The sequence below is a fragment of the Camponotus floridanus genome, unplaced genomic scaffold (genome assembly GCF_003227725.1).
Source record: "Camponotus floridanus strain SB8 unplaced genomic scaffold, Cflo_v7.5 scaffold112, whole genome shotgun sequence".
Taxonomy (NCBI): domain Eukaryota; kingdom Metazoa; phylum Arthropoda; class Insecta; order Hymenoptera; family Formicidae; genus Camponotus; species Camponotus floridanus.
In genome coordinates this window covers 573,875-590,194 of record NW_020229229.1, presented here as the reverse complement: position 1 = coordinate 590,194, position 16,320 = coordinate 573,875, and the positions used below count along the sequence as shown (strand labels likewise).

The following is a 16,320-nucleotide window of genomic DNA, read 5'->3' as shown; positions in this document are numbered from 1 at the left end:
AAAGATAAGAGAAAAAGAAATTTTTTACGTTATTCAAGTATAATCTTCGTCTATTGTCACGTTTTCATTGTTGTCATTTTAAACTGAAATGAATAATTGATAGTGGATACGACATTCGAATGTGTATACAAGCAAATAATAAGTAAGTATACGCTGAGATTATTTTTTTTTAATTCATACATAAATACATTTGATGTTTTTCTAAACATTTCTTAACAAAGATTGATTTTTGTAGAACAAATTTACAACAAGTTTAATTTACAATCATATGCGATACTACTAAATGTGATTTTCAAGAACATTAATGAAAGCACTATATATTCATACAATTATTTCATATGTGTATTATAATTTATTTATGTAATGTTTTTTCTTTCTATTATAATCATTTATATATCTGAATGATGTATATTCTTCCAAATTAAATTATTGTTGTCTCCGTGAAATTGTGCACTTAAGGTTTTTATTTTGAAGTAATTTGAAAATAAAAATGTCAAAAGGTATAATTATTCAAAATCGAGACGCTAATAATGCTTACCATTTTTTTTCTCGAAAAAACACATAGTACATCAAACTTTCCGCAATTTTATAGCTCCTCTGCATTATTAACGCTCCTCCCTTAAAAACGTTGTAAGCAGCTGTTAACATAATAATTAAAAAACAGATATTATCTGATCTCGCTCTTGATAGATACCAATTCAATAAGAGGGATATGCTTATAATATTGATGATATTTATTTACAGGATATTATCGAGATTTTCTTAGACAGATACAGAAAATAAAAATTAATTTTAAGCGCAAAAATAATTACAAAAAGCATCAAATCTTAGAATTGCTACAGGAACTAAGTACTCCATGTTTCGCGATGTCATCAAGTGCATGTTGATCTCTCATTTTGTCCAAGCTTATCATCGATTCTACTCATATTGTTCCATTTCAATGTTCTTATTGCTTTCCGTTCTTTTCGGGATGTTCAACAATATATTGAAGAATCTGATTAATGTGTGTGTAGATGAGTTAATTTCAATTGGAATTTATTTTCATTAGCTATATATAATATGCCCTTGTAAGCATTATCCTTAGCGTTAATAATTATTTCATGCCTCCGGAGCTTTTAACTCGGTGTCTGCATAATCATCTTTTTGGACTTGGACGCCGGTATCAGTATTATAGCTATAAAGAGACTTGCTTGGTAGATAGTAACGGGAAAATAATGGCATCGTTGGAAATATAGAAGGTGTTCTCAATGACAATCCAAATGCAAACATCTCGTTCATATTAAGTGATTCCTTTTTTGATAGTATAGGTAATCTTATAGGTGACATATTAAGTGATTCCTTTTTGGATAGTATAGGTAATCTTATAGGTGACGTTTTTCTTTTTACTGTTATCATTGTCGCATCGTCAGTATAATTGTAGCCTTCACCTCGCGTTTCCAGGATCTTGTAGTCGACGACCTCATTACTGACTCTGGGGTAACTGACTATCTGAATAAGAATGTCGGTGTCAGTGTTGTAATTAGTTGTAAAGAGACTTGCTATCTGAGTAGTAATGCTAAATTTATATACACACACACACACACACACACACACACACACACACACACACACACACACACACACATATATATATATATATAAAGTAGTAGGGGTTGTGTGTATATATATATATATATATAATACTTACGAGCTTATTCTGATTTATATCGGGAGAGTGTGTTACAAATAATCTTTGTGTTTTCGCTATTATTATTGCCGTTTTCATCAGAATGCACAAAATGATTGTCTGAAAAAACAAAGGATTATATAGTTTTTTGTAAATTATATATATATTGCTATGTGTCTATCTGTGTACTGTTGATTTGATTCAAATTCTATTATAGAATAAGAAAAAATATAATTATAAATAAATATTCTTAAATTGACAAAATTAATTAAGGAGGAATTGAATTGGATCAGCTATGTCAAAGGTAATATAAATCTATTATATAAATCTATAATTTCGAGATTCATGAATTGGACATTACACTTTTTGTCTTTTAACATATAAAATTAATTTATGAAAAAATTAAAGTAAAGATTTGTCCTGTAGAATATAATTTAATGTCAAACTTACAAATATATATTATCTTATATAAAATTAATTTTATTCTAATAATTGTACATAAAAATTCATTAAAATAAAAATTTCGATTTTATATTATGAAAATTTAAGTTCTATATTTCTGAAAAACACTTTTCGAGAAAAATAACAATTTTTGTGCATTTTATGCATTGATATTTGTTAAACATTTATTTCATATATATTCATTAATTGAAACGTTTAAGTTAAATAGTTTTATCAATAATATTAAATATTAGATGATTTGACATAACTATAATTAATTTTTATATTTTGATATTATTAATAAGTTTTACACTAAAAAATTTTCATTATGATTTTTATTCTGATCTAAAGGACATTACTTGCATTGATTTAAAAAAGTATTTAATTTATAAAAATCATAGACTGTGTATATAAATATTTCGCAACATCACGTTACAGAACGCACTTATTTGCACAAAAAATTAAACTCACTAATAAATTCATCTCATATAAAGATATACTATTTCGCTAGTTACTGCTCGGAAATTTCTCACAACACTGAGTTAATTACTCTGCAAGCTTTATATATCTACTATCATACCATCCAAAGATTTTGAAATTTTTTAAAATATTTAGGCTCTCTTCTCTTCTCTTTCCTTGCCACTTTCATCATTTCCATAAATCACGTTTGCAAATTAGTCAAATGTTCATGCATGCACCTACATGCACAACCTGATCTCCTTGGCAGAATTTGTACTTGATAAATCATTTAAACGTATCGAATCAAAAACGTATCGAATCATCTAAATTTAAAAAGGCTAAATTTAAATTTAGTAAAAAAATGTAAATTCATCCATTTAGGATTCGACAGATCAAAGTTATAAATCATGGGAAAAAATAGAAAAGAAAAATAATATGCATCTATATCTTTCATATAATTATAGTATAATCAATAATCAAATCATAGAAATTGCCAAACAAATTTGATGACATGCCAAATAATATATGCAATATGTTTCATGCAATTTTGTATTTTGAATATTGTAAAAACATTATGCAGTCTACTTATTGCAAACAAAATTACAAATATTAATATAAGAACATGATAGATATCATTATTATCAGAAACACTTATAATGTCAATGCAACCAATTATTTAAATGTCATTAATCACTAGAAAAGAATTATAATAAGATATTTTATTCCTTTTTATTTGAATATATATGCAAAAACATAATAAATAGTAAACTAGAACATATACTGGAATTATTTAACATACATAAGGGAACTATTATTTCTCTCTCTTTATAAAATATAATTTTTGTTGAGCAGGTTTGGAAATAAATTTTGTTTCTGCAGCTATATAAATCCTTAAAAATATATTAAACATCAAAAACATACTTTTTCTTCAATCTGTCATCTTATGAGATCTCATTCATAATTTTACGATATTTCCGCAATATTTAACATTTTTATTCTTTCCCATTCCTTTTGGAATATTCGGCGATGTTCTGAAGAGCCTTCTTGATTAGTGATGGTAATGTAGGCAAGTGAGCATCCTTCGGCTGAAATCCATCTTCATGGGCTATATGTGATACTTGGAAAGTGTTGCCGTCATTGTCAATATAATTATAGCTGCCTCGCTCTTTCAGAGTCTCTTGATCCGTGCTCAAGTTATTGAGATAATTTTGTTCTTGAGCCTGGATACTGGTATCAGTATTATAATTGTAATTGTAAAGAGACTTTTTTGATCGTGAATAGTATGGCGTTGGCGTTGACGTTGATCTTGTACTAAAGGGTGTAGTAGAAGGACTGGGATTATACTTGTAGGTATATGCATAAAATTTACCCTGATTTAAAGTTGCAGGAGAGTTTGTTACAGATAATCTTGCTGGTTTCGCTGTCATTATCACTGTCGCTTCTATCAAAACGCACACAGTGATTATCTAAAAAGATAAAAAATCATATAGTTCTTTACATATAAATTATTTATATATAAATTATTATAAACCTTTGTATTTAAATTCTGTTGGAGAATAAATAGAAAATTCCTGAATATTCTTATACTAATAATGAATTCAATTAATATGAAGTAAGGACGCTGAAAAATATTTCTGTAGTACAAATATAATATTTTCAAGTTTAATTGTAGTGTTTAGTGCTTAACAGTAATTTATTATTAGTATAACATATTTTTCTTATCTTACGATATATGTAAAATATAAATTAATATACGATATATAAAGCATTTTGCTTTGATGTAAAGTTACAGTCATTGAGAGGGAAATGAACAAATAAACACTTAGAGATGAATGTCTTCACCTTTGCTGACTTGCAGTAATCATTTAATTTTTAAATCTTAATATCATTAAGTTTAAACTTAAAACAAAATTTCATTATGCTTTGTATATTATAATTTGAACGAAATATTGCTTGTGTCAATTTATAAAAACATTCAATTTACAAAAGTGATAGAATTATTGTATATATATTATAGTAACTATTACAGAATAAAACTATCACAAAAGTAATAGATTTATTGTATATATATTATAGTAACAGATTTCATGACACCTTACATATAACACGTTTTATTCGTGCAAAAATTTAAACTCACTAGTAAATTCATATTTAAAAAATATATTATTTTTCTAGTTACAGCTCAAAAATTTCTCACTAAACTGACTTAATATGCTGTGCAATCTTTATATATACCTGCTATCTGAAGATTCCGGATCTTTTTAAAATAGACTCTTCTATCGTATCATTTTCCTCATTCAAATAAATCACGTTTGCGAATAAGCCGATCGAGCATATATATGCAAAACCTGCTTGACAAGATTTAAAATCTGAGATTATATATAAATGTAAAATCACATTTAAATAATGCGTAGATGTGACAATTGCGATTAATGTAATAATAATCGAATTGCCATATTATCAAATCACCATATCCATTAATATATGTATATTTACAATATATAAATGTATAATATATGTATATTTACAATATATAAATCTAAAACCGAACTTAAATTTAGTAAAAAATTGTGTGAATCTTTGTCCATTTAAAATCCAACAGGATAAAGTTAACAAAATCTATCATTAAAGAAAGAAAAGAAAAATAACACATAAATAATAATAAACAATTGCAACACTTACCGAATGATTTTGATGATGTACTAAATGATGCGTACATATAAAAAGAATGCTACAAACAATTCTCTTAAATAGTTTTTTTGAATATAATTATTCAGAATAATTATTTAAAAAAGACATTTGATCATAAAAATTTACTTCTTAATCGTTAGAAGACTGTTTTAAAACATAAAGAAAAAAATTTAACAGCTGTTATAAATAGATGAAGTTACAACGGAATTCTTTTTTTGTCAAACATGCAGCTTATACTATATCATAATGATGAATGATTATTGGAATAAAAAAAGATATAAATATTTGTGTTGAAGAATAACACGTGACCATTAGAGAATCTCAAGGTATTCAGGTTTAAAGCAATGTATTCATATTTAAAACAATGCATAAGTATTGATTACGATTAATGTAATAATAATAGAATTGTCATATTATAGAAAATTATTATCATATCCATCAATATATATTTACAACATATTGATACTAAATTCATATTATATTCTTCTTAAGATTTTAATTTCACATTTTTGAAATTCCGAAAACTTTCCTTCGACTGTTTCATGAGCGGTCTCTGCATGTTATCAAATGATACAAGTGCTGCTAATTTTCTCGTATAAATAGATACATCGCAATTCTTTATGCTCACGATAAGAAAAAACGATCATAATGATAATATTTAAATTTATTGAATCAATTGCCATAATTCACAAATATGAAATCGCCTAATCACTAGATTCACAAATTACTAAACATATTCGCATTTTTTGGGCTAATTTAATTGCTTGGTTTGCAAAATTCAAATACAATTTCAAGAAGCAAAAATGGAAGAATCTGTAGAAGAAGCGAATATCTATCAATCCTCAAGTTGTCCATAATCGAATCTGCTCTAGATTTCGATCTGTCATCTTATCAAGACTCGTTCGTAATTTGCTAATTTTAATCATATTTTCGTTATATCCAATGTCCTTATTTCTTTTTATCCTCGAAGGGAATCTCTTCAGGAATGAAGGAAAACTCTTCATATTTGATATACTCAAGAGCTTTTCTAATTAATGGTGGTATTGTGGGTAAATGAGCACCCTCCGGCTGAAATCCGTTCTCATTGGCTACATATGAGACTTGGAAGGTGTTGCCCTCATTGTCCGTGAAGTTGTAACTACCTTGCACTTCTAAGGCTTCCTGATCAGTGCCCTCGTTATTGAGATTACCTTCTTCTTGAACTTGTATGCCGGTATCAGTGTTATAGTTGTAATTGTAAAGATACTTTTTTGATCTTGGAGGAGAAGGAGAAGGAGGAAGGAAAGCAAGCTTCTTAAGTTTATTTGTAGTAGTAGGAGGGATTGTGCTAGATAATCTTTTTGTTGTATTCGCTATTATCACTGTCGCTTCTATCAAAACGCACAAAGTGATTATCTGGAAAAAACAAAGAATCATATTTTTAAACCATAAATTGGATTTTAATTTTATTATAAAACATGAAAAAATTCTAGAATATTTTTGTACTGACAAGATTGACAAGCAATAGGGACACCGAAATATAATATATCTCTGTAGTGTAAATATAATATCCAAATTAAATTATAATGTATCTAGTACTGATGAATCATTTATTTTCGGTACAATGTCTTTTCGTCTTACAATATAATAATTTGGTAAAGAGCTTTGCAATATTACTTTTCTTTGTACAGTAGGCGCCAATAATGCCTTAACACATAAAATTGGTCGCATTCGATACTAATAATAACTTAATAATATCTAGTCATTATTAATCCCGAATGCGACCAATTTCATATGTTAAGGCATTATTGGCGCCTACTGTACATGCATTAATTAAATTTTTATATAAATAATATATAATTATAATATTTTAAATCACAAATAAAATATTAATCAATTTATACATAATTAATGATTAGTGATTTAAGTTGCACTATATATCTAGAAAAAACTTATTAAAACAAACAGGAAACGATTTATTTATACATCTATTACAAGCATTTGTTTCATGTATACAATTTACCTTTTAATCATTTAAAATGTGTTAAATTTATAATTGCATCAATACTTTTAAATAATTTAATGTAACTATTAAACTTTCATACCTAAATATTATTGATTAGTTATAAACTAAATAAAATTTTCACTATGATTATCTGACCGAAAAAAATTACTTCTTTCGATTTACAAAAATATTTAATTCATAAAATTAATAGATTCATTATTGCATACACACAGACATACAATACACACAAATCTCATGACACTGCCTTACATAATGTTTTATTCGCGCTAAATTTAAACTCACTAATGAATTCATGTCGAAAAAATATACTATTTTTTTCGCTACAACTCTCGGAAACTTCTCACTACACTGACTTAATATGCTTGCTGTGTAAGCTTTATATATCTGCCATTATAGAAGATACCACATATTTTTAAAAGATAGGTCTCTCTTCATCTTCTTGCCATTGTGCTCATTTCAATAAACGTTTGTGAATGAGGTAACCGCACATGTATACACATTCATGCAAAACTTGATTTCCTTGGCAAGATTTTAAATCTAAGATTATAAACTTCAGATCGCAGAAAATCGATTGGACTTGAATTTAGTAAAAATATGAATTTAATAAAGATTTGACAGGGTTATAAATTCTATCATATCTCATACGATAATTCACATTTCATCAGAAATTTTAAAAACTTTTATTCAATTGTCTAATAAATTAATATAACATTCATAATAATCGAATCATAATATTATCAAATCATCGTATTTAATATTCACAATCTTCTGTTTAAAGATTTAATTACTAAATTATATCCTGCGCGAGAGTTCGCATTTAAATCTGAAATTCCGAAAACTTCTTCTCGATTGTCTTATGAACGGAGTTGGTATAATATCAAAGATATAAATGTTAATCATTTTTTTGTATAAATAGATACATACAATGATTCTTTGTGTTCAATATAAATGAAAGAATAATATAAATATTTAAATTTATTGAATTAATTGTCATGATTTACAAATGCGAAGTCGCCAAAATTACGATATTCATAAATTTGCTAGACATATTCCACATTTTTTCGATTAAATTTATAATTCATGCTTGATTCGCAAAAATACAAATTAAAAAAAGCAAATATAATATAATGAATACTAGAATAATAATAACAAAATAAAAATTTATTTATATTAATTTATTTTATTTATTTTATTTATGTTAATTTATATTAATTTCATATTTCATTATACACATGTTAAATATATGATAAGCGCGCAGTTACGCTCAGTAATTATTTGAGAAGAATAAAAAAAAACAAATGAATTTTTATCTGAAAAAAATTAATTGAATATTATTTAAATATTGACACATCTATTTTGCAAATTTTACAATATGTATTTATGAAGATATAAAAAATTATTATTATTTAATGATATTAATTTAATAATATTATTTAATGATATTAATTTATAAAAATATAATATTTTTATAAATATAAATATTTATAAAAATAATTTAATCATAATATAGAAATATAAAAATAATCATGACACTAATAATTGCGATATAATAGTCTCGAGACTTTACGAAGATCGACTAGCCGGCCTTTACGAAGATCAAATATCTGTCAATCCTCGAATCATCCATAATCGAATCCGTTTTCGAATGAAGTTTTCGTCGATCTGTATTTTGTCATCACAATTTGCTGATTTTATTCATATTTCTGTTATGTTCAGCATTTTTTTTTCTATTCTCTTCGAAATGTTCAATGATGTATTGAATAATTAAATTAATTTAATTTTCAGTGGTATTGCAGATAAGTATTGAGGACTCTCCGGTTGAAATTGATCTTCATTAGCTGTATATGAAATTTGGAAGGTTTTGCCGTCATTGTCAATGTAACTATTGCTGCCTCGCGCTTCCAGATTCTCTTGATCAGTGCCCATATCGAGATAACCATCTTTTTGAGCCTGAATGCCGGTATCAGTTTCATAGTTATAATTGTAAAGAGACTTTTTTGATTGTGAATAATATGGCGTTGACGAAATAGTTGGTCTTGGCGTAGTAATGGGCGTCGTAAAGCGAGTGATTTTGGTATATTGAACAAGCTTAGGTGAATTTATTGTTGCAGCAGAGATTGTTACAAATAATCTGTCTGTTTTTGCTATTATCACTGTCGCTTTTATGCATAAAATGCACAAAGTGATTATCTAAAAAAATAAAGAATCATATAATGTTCCTTAAACCATAAAATAATTTTAATTCTATTACAAAACACAAGAAAATTCCTAAATATTTTGATAAACAAGTTCGACCAGCAATAGGAACCGAAGTATAATATATCTCCGTAATGTAGATATATAATATATTTAAATTAAATTGTAATGGATCTAGTGCTAACAAGTAATTTATTATACTATAATTTTTATATTATAAACGATGTCCTTTCTTATAGTATAATAATCTGATAAAGTATTTCAATATTACTTTCCTGCGTAATGTACATGCAATTAATTATATTTATACATGAATAATATATAATTATAATCTTAAATTGTAATAAAACAATAATCAATTTATCTATAATTAATAATTAGTGATTTAAGTTGCTCTATATATCCATCAAAAAACTTCTCATGAAAGACGGACAATGTATGGAGTATTTATATATTTTATAACATTTATTATAAACATTTATTTTATACACAACTTACTTTTTGATCAATTAAGATGTTTATAAATTTACAATTGCATCAATACTTTTAAATAATTTAATGTAACTATTGAATTTTTATATCTAAATATTATTGGTTAGTTATAAATGAAATATTACTGCATATAGATCTCACCACACTATCTTATATAATGTGTCTTATTGGAGTAAATTTTATACTCACTAATAAATTCATGGCGAAAAAAGATATATTATTTTCTAGCTACAGCTCAGAAATTTTTCACTATACTGACTTAATATGCTGTGAAAGCTTTATATATTACAGAAAATTCCGGATTTTTAAAAATTAGCCCTCTCTTCATCTTCTTGCCATTTCTTTTATTCCAATAAACCATATTTGCGGATGAGTCAATACACATGCATATACATCATGCAAAACTTGATTTCCTTAGCGAGATTTTAAATCTGAGATATGAACATAAGATCATAAAAAATCGAAGTTTCGACTAAATTTGAATTTAAAAATATGAGACCTATCTCCTCTGTTGCGTTGTCGGATGCGTTTCCATTCTGGCATTACTGTACTTAATGACATTTTGTGTACGGATTAAAAAAAAAAAAAGCGGGGAATCTGATCTGCTACAATTTTGCACAGCAAAATTTTAATATTTTTGATGAATTTTTGGAAACAGCACGCTTATTAGATCTCCGCGCGATGCAGTTTGGCATCACCTGCACGTCGAGGAAAAGATAAATTTTTCTCTTTTTTGCTATGTCATAGTTTTTTTTCTATATTGTTAATCGCACTGAAGAAGGATTAAAAACAAAACGTTTGTTATTTTTATAGTTTTTTAGTTTGAAATAAACAATAATTAATAAGAAAAAAGTGTAGTTTCTTCCCTACGCCATAACTACTGCGCTGTGGCTCTTATGCCAATTTTTCATTTAATTATTAAAAATATGTGAATTTGCCTAATTAAGATTTGACAAGATTTAATCAAGTTAAATTCTGTCGTTGAAGCAAAAGATAAATTATATCATTGAAAATAAAAAGAAAAGATAACATATGCCTATACCTGATAATCACAATCATAATTGTATTGTAATTATTTTATTTCATTTGGAATAGAAGTTCTACGAATGCTAACAACATCTTCCTATATTTTTTTTAAACATGATTAATCAAAGTAATTATTTCATCATTTAGGAGAAGACATCCAATCGTAAAAATCTTTTTTTTGATTATGCAAGAACTGTTTAAAATCTTTTTTTTGATTATGCAAGAACTGTTTAAAAATGCATAAGGAAAGGAAGATTTAAAAGCAAATAATGAATTTTTTTGGTGAAACTTGATGAGTAGGTAATAACAAATGCGCCATTGGAATAAAAAAGATGGATATTTATATTAAAGGATGATTCGTAACTATCAAACAATCTTGAGATGATATGTTAAATGATATATTATTATTCATGATATATAAAACAATATGTAAATTGCAATTAATGTAAGGTTCATAATAATTGAATATATAATAATAATTGTTTATCGAGAATTAGCATATTCATCAATATATATTTTCTTCTTAAAATTTTAATTATATTGAATCATACATCTCGTGTGATAGTTCATATTTGATCTAAAATTTTGAAAACTTCTTTTCGAATATCAATATCTCTCGCATATCAAAATGTCGCGCTTTATTGGATGATATACGTGGTACTAATTTTCTCGTAAGTATAAATAGATATATATCTCAATTCTTTGTGCTCAGTATATATATATATGAAAAAGATGATCGTTAAGTTTCGAATCATTTACTATCATTTACAAATATGAAATTGCCTAATCACTAGATTCATAAATTGCTTATGTTAGACGATATTATTCGGCACCTTCGACTGAATTCATGACTGCTTGATTCGTAAAAGTCAAGTAAAGTTTGAAAAAAGAAAAATAAAAGATATAAGATAATGAAATATAGAATAATAATAACAAAATAAAAATCGTTAAAAAAAAAAATATATATATATATATATATATATATATATATATGTGTGTGTGTGTATGTATGTATGTATGTATGTACAATAATTTGAGAGGAATTATGTGAAAAGAATTAATTTAATATATTATCCAAATATTGACAAGTTTATTTTGGAAAATTTGTAATGTATTTATCGATGATACAAAATTACTAATATTATGTACAAATATTGTATAAATTTAATAATTATATATAAATACAAAAATAATAACTATGCTAATAACTGTGTTTCGAGATTACTAGTAAAAGGACTACGATTTAGTCAATATTGGTTTTTTTAACTATCATCTTGGCAAGATTTGTTTGTGATTTATTAATTTTACTCATTTCCAACATTGTTATTTCTTTCCTCTTCTCTCTTCTTCTTTAGAGATGTACTGAAGAGCTGTTTTAATTAATGGTGGTATTGTGGGCAAATGAGCACCTTTTGGCTGAAATCCGTTCTCATTAGCTATATATGAGACTTGGAAGGTATTGCCCTCCTTATCAGTGTAACTATAACTGCCTCGCACTTCCAGAGCCTCTTGATTGGTGCCCATATTATTGAGATGACCACTTTCTTGAGCCTGAATGCCGGTATCAGCATTATAGGTGTAATTATAAAGAGGCTTGCTTGGTTGTATGATTGGGTACTGACGCAGTGGCGTAGTGGTTGGCGTAGTGGTATCATAATTAGCGACTGTATAATACAAAGCTAGCTTGGCATGATTTATGTTAGAAGGGGTTGTTAATCTTTCTGTTTTGGCTATTATTACTGTTGCTTTTATCAGAACGCATAAAGTGATTATCTGAAAAAAATAAAAAAATCATACAGTTGTTTAAACTATAAATTGGATTTTAATTTTATTAAAAAGAAAATGGCATAAGAACCAACGCGCGATAGATGAAACGCAGAAGCAACAATACTTTTTTCTTTTTTCAATATTTGTTTATTAAAAAACTCTTTAATTTAATTTTTTTCTTTTAATTTTATTATTAAAGGACGAAAAATTCCTGAATATTTTTATACCGAGATCGATTAACAAGCAATAGGAACATTGATATATCTATGTAGTGTAAATATAATGTGTAAAAATTAAATTATAATGTATCCAATGCAGAAGAGTAATTTATTACCAGTACAATATCTACTTTACGATATATAATTCTAGTCAAACGCTTTATAATATTTAAAACTTTATAATATTTAAAACTTTTTTTGCGTATATATATATATATATATATACAATTCATTAAAATCTTATATAGTATGTGATTATCTGTTAGATCGCAATAAAATATTAATCAATTTATATATAATTAATGATAGCGATAGATTTTCTATATTTTTAAAAAATTTCTTAAGAAAGAATTATATGACTTATTTATGCATTTTATAACATTTATTATAAGCACTTATTTCATACATATAATTTACTTTTTTCAATTAAAGAAATGTTTAAATTATATGATTATATTAACACTTTTAAATGATTTAACGTAAATGATTTAACTATTAAATTTTGTATCTAAATATTATTGATGAATTATAAATGAAATTTTTATGATTGTTTGAAAGAATATATTACTTATATCACAAAAATATTCAGTTTAAAAATAATAGGTTATTACATATATAGATTTCTCGACATTGCCTTATATAATATGTTTGCACAAAAATTTAAACTCACTAATAAATTCATGTTGAAAAGAGAAATAATTTTATAGCTACAGCTCGGACATTTCTCACTACACTGACTCAATATCCTCTTGTTCCACAGGCTTTATATATATATCTAGCATCGAAGATTCCGGAATTTTTTAACCCTGGGTTCTTCTATCTTGCTCTCATCTTTATTTTAAAAAAAAATCACATTTGTATATGAGCCAAACGCTCATGCACACATACGCATGCAAAACCTGATCTCCTTGACAAGATTTTAAATCTAATATTACCTATATGTGCGTAAAAAGTTGACTAAACTTGAACTCAGTAAAGTTCTGATTAAAGTACCAATTTTCTTTTAAAGAGTTTAAAAGTTCTTTATTATTAATAAAAATAAAAAGAATTCTGTCGATTAGTGATACTAAAATACTTGAATTTAAAAAATAGAGTGCTAATCAAAAATCGAGGTGAAATAGTCTGAGAATAGCCTAATTCCTTTATGTTGTACAATATTAGAGTTCCTGATACTTCAAAAAAAATCAGCCGATCAACATTAACGCGAACGTTTCGGCCCATTCTTCGGATCATTTAGCGCTTAATTGTAAACTATTGCAATGTTAATACTAAAACTTAAATTAAACTTAATGTAATTATAGAATCTTAAAAAAATATAAAATATTTAGGTTAACTTTGTGCAGTCGATATATGTTTTTCTGAAAGATTATCTTTTCATTACAGTACAGATTAAATAAAAATGACAAATTAAAAATCAACATCAAAGTTTAGATTGAAAATAAAATTACAGTTAAAAATAAATAAAAATATATAAATATATAAAGAGTAATTTGTCTTTTCTTAAAATTTAATAATAAGAAATAAATTTTTATATTGGTCTAGCACGATATTGCTGCACCATTATCAAATATTACATTAATTGCAATGTTTTAAATTTTAAGTTTTTTTTAAGTTATTGTAGTAAGTGTTTTTTAAGTAATAAGTTCAAAACACACACACAAAAACTCTAAAAATTTTCAAAATAAAGCAATTAGATTACTCAAAATTATTCGGTCCCAATTTTCAAGATGTTAGCATACCATTTCTCGAACTCAAATTTGGAACTCTTAATTGGCGGAATCTTTTTCATTAATAAGAATTCTTATACTCTTAAAAAGGAAACAAGAACTCTAAGCAGAAAAATCGGAATTACATATTGAAGTAACTTCATACAGTCGTAAAGAAATATGAATTTAACTATTCAGGATTCGACAAGACAAAATTATAAAATCTGTCATTGGAAAAGAAAAAGTAAAATAATGCGCATCAAAAATTAATACATATTATCAAAATCTTAACACGTTCATTTTGCAAGATTTACAATACATATTTACCGTATAAAATTAATAATAATATATGCAAATATATTATATAAATATATTGATAATATTATACAAATATTATAAAACTAATCACGTCACGAATAACGGCATCTCGAGATTGTCGGCCTCCATGAGAATTGAATATCTGTTAATTCTCAATTCAATCATCGAATCCGTGTTGAACTTATTCTGATTGGTCATTTTATCCTGATTCGTTTGTGATTTGCCGATTTTTTTTGTCATGTCCAGCCTTATTCCTGTCCGTTTTCCTCAGGATGTTCGGCAATATATTGAAGAGCCCTCTGGATTAGTGGTGGTACTGAAGGCAAGTGAGCACCTTCTGGCTGAAATCCGTTCTCGTTGGCTACATATGAGACTTGGAAGATGTTGCCTTCGTTGTCAGTATAACTGTAGCTACCTCGCGCTTCCAAGGCCTCCTGATCAGTACCCACGTTATTGAGATGACCATCTTCCTGAGCTTGGATACCGTTACCGGTTTCATAGCTATAGCTGTAAGAACCATCAGGATTCGGCCCATCTGAAGCTTGTCTGACAATAGAAATTTGGTTGTTAGATCTAGCTAACACCCTGTCATCTACAACATTTTGTGGGAATGCTGCTATCATCGATACTGCTGCCACGAAGACGCATAAAGTTATTACCTGTAAAGACAAAAAATTGTATAGTATTTTGAATTGCATATTTTAAATTTGAAACTATATTACATATTACATATCACATAATGTAGTAAATACTAATAAAAGAAAAGAAATAAAACTCACGAAAATAGTTTAGCGTAATTATTTAATTTTTAAAGTAAATATTTTGAATTTTAATTTTAAATTAAAGAAAATGTACAGACACTGTATGTCTCATTGAAAGAGAAATTACTTATATCAATTTATGAAAAACATTCCATTTACAAACATGCTGCGAGATCACGTGTAGATATCTCATATGCTCACGTAACGTCTCTTACTTGCACAAAAACTCAAACTCACCAATGAATTCATGTTGAAAAAAGGTATATTATTTTTCCTAGCTGCTGCTCGAAAGTTTCTCACTGCACTGACTTAACATCCCGTACATGCCTTCCGCTTTATATATCTGCCATCCGAAGATCTAGGATCTTCTGGTAATACCTTATTTAAACTTCTCTTTGCCCCGGACCTCGTTTGTCCATTGCCCCACTCCGCGAGCTATACATCCGAATTTTGCAGATGAGTCGAACACGCATTCACGCACACGCGTATAGCATTTAGTCATGTTTGTGCCTAAAATTGCAAAAGGTCGAATGAATCTGAATTTAATAAAGAAATGACTCACCCATTAAGATCT

The 16,320-nt window shown here is 26.7% G+C and overlaps 5 protein-coding genes across 6 annotated transcripts; all 5 read right to left on the bottom strand.

Annotated features, from left to right (window-relative positions):
- Window positions 1-417: 417 nt before the first annotated feature.
- On the bottom strand, window positions 418-3,010 carry LOC105249560. The gene is made up of 3 exons (XM_011255118.3): window positions 2,579-3,010; window positions 1,688-1,786; window positions 418-1,488 (listed from the first exon to the last, which is right to left on the bottom strand). Exons 1-3 carry the CDS (start codon window positions 2,588-2,590, stop codon window positions 1,099-1,101), a joined length of 501 nt encoding a protein of 166 aa, XP_011253420.2. The 5' UTR covers window positions 2,591-3,010; the 3' UTR covers window positions 418-1,098.
- Window positions 3,011-3,414: 404 nt separating this feature from the next.
- On the bottom strand, window positions 3,415-4,771 carry LOC105249559 (endocuticle structural glycoprotein SgAbd-2). Its single transcript, XM_011255117.3, has 2 exons — window positions 4,704-4,771; window positions 3,415-4,032 (listed from the first exon to the last, which is right to left on the bottom strand). The coding sequence occupies exons 1-2, from the start codon at window positions 4,713-4,715 to the stop codon at window positions 3,559-3,561; spliced, it is 486 nt and encodes a 161-aa protein (XP_011253419.2). The 5' UTR covers window positions 4,716-4,771; the 3' UTR covers window positions 3,415-3,558.
- Window positions 4,772-5,903: 1,132 nt separating this feature from the next.
- LOC105249561 (endocuticle structural glycoprotein SgAbd-3) lies at window positions 5,904-7,612 on the bottom strand. 2 transcript variants are annotated; one of them, XM_011255119.1, is made up of 2 exons: window positions 7,545-7,612; window positions 5,904-6,652 (listed from the first exon to the last, which is right to left on the bottom strand). In XM_011255119.1, exons 1-2 carry the CDS (start codon window positions 7,554-7,556, stop codon window positions 6,206-6,208), a joined length of 459 nt encoding a protein of 152 aa, XP_011253421.1. In that variant the 5' UTR covers window positions 7,557-7,612; the 3' UTR covers window positions 5,904-6,205. The 2 variants fall into 2 exon arrangements, with proteins under 2 accessions (XP_011253421.1, XP_025270372.1); XM_025414587.1 differs by having other exon boundaries at window positions 7,512-7,600.
- Window positions 7,613-12,180: 4,568 nt separating this feature from the next.
- LOC105249562 (endocuticle structural glycoprotein SgAbd-3) lies at window positions 12,181-14,392 on the bottom strand. The gene is made up of 2 exons (XM_011255121.3): window positions 13,632-14,392; window positions 12,181-12,749 (listed from the first exon to the last, which is right to left on the bottom strand). The coding sequence occupies exons 1-2, from the start codon at window positions 13,641-13,643 to the stop codon at window positions 12,300-12,302; spliced, it is 462 nt and encodes a 153-aa protein (XP_011253423.1). The 5' UTR covers window positions 13,644-14,392; the 3' UTR covers window positions 12,181-12,299.
- A 551-nt stretch (window positions 14,393-14,943) lies between these two features.
- Window positions 14,944-16,118, bottom strand: LOC105249563 (cuticle protein CP14.6). Its single transcript, XM_011255122.3, has 2 exons — window positions 15,984-16,118; window positions 14,944-15,644 (listed from the first exon to the last, which is right to left on the bottom strand). The coding sequence occupies exons 1-2, from the start codon at window positions 15,993-15,995 to the stop codon at window positions 15,234-15,236; spliced, it is 423 nt and encodes a 140-aa protein (XP_011253424.1). The 5' UTR covers window positions 15,996-16,118; the 3' UTR covers window positions 14,944-15,233.
- Window positions 16,119-16,320: the final 202 nt, after the last annotated feature.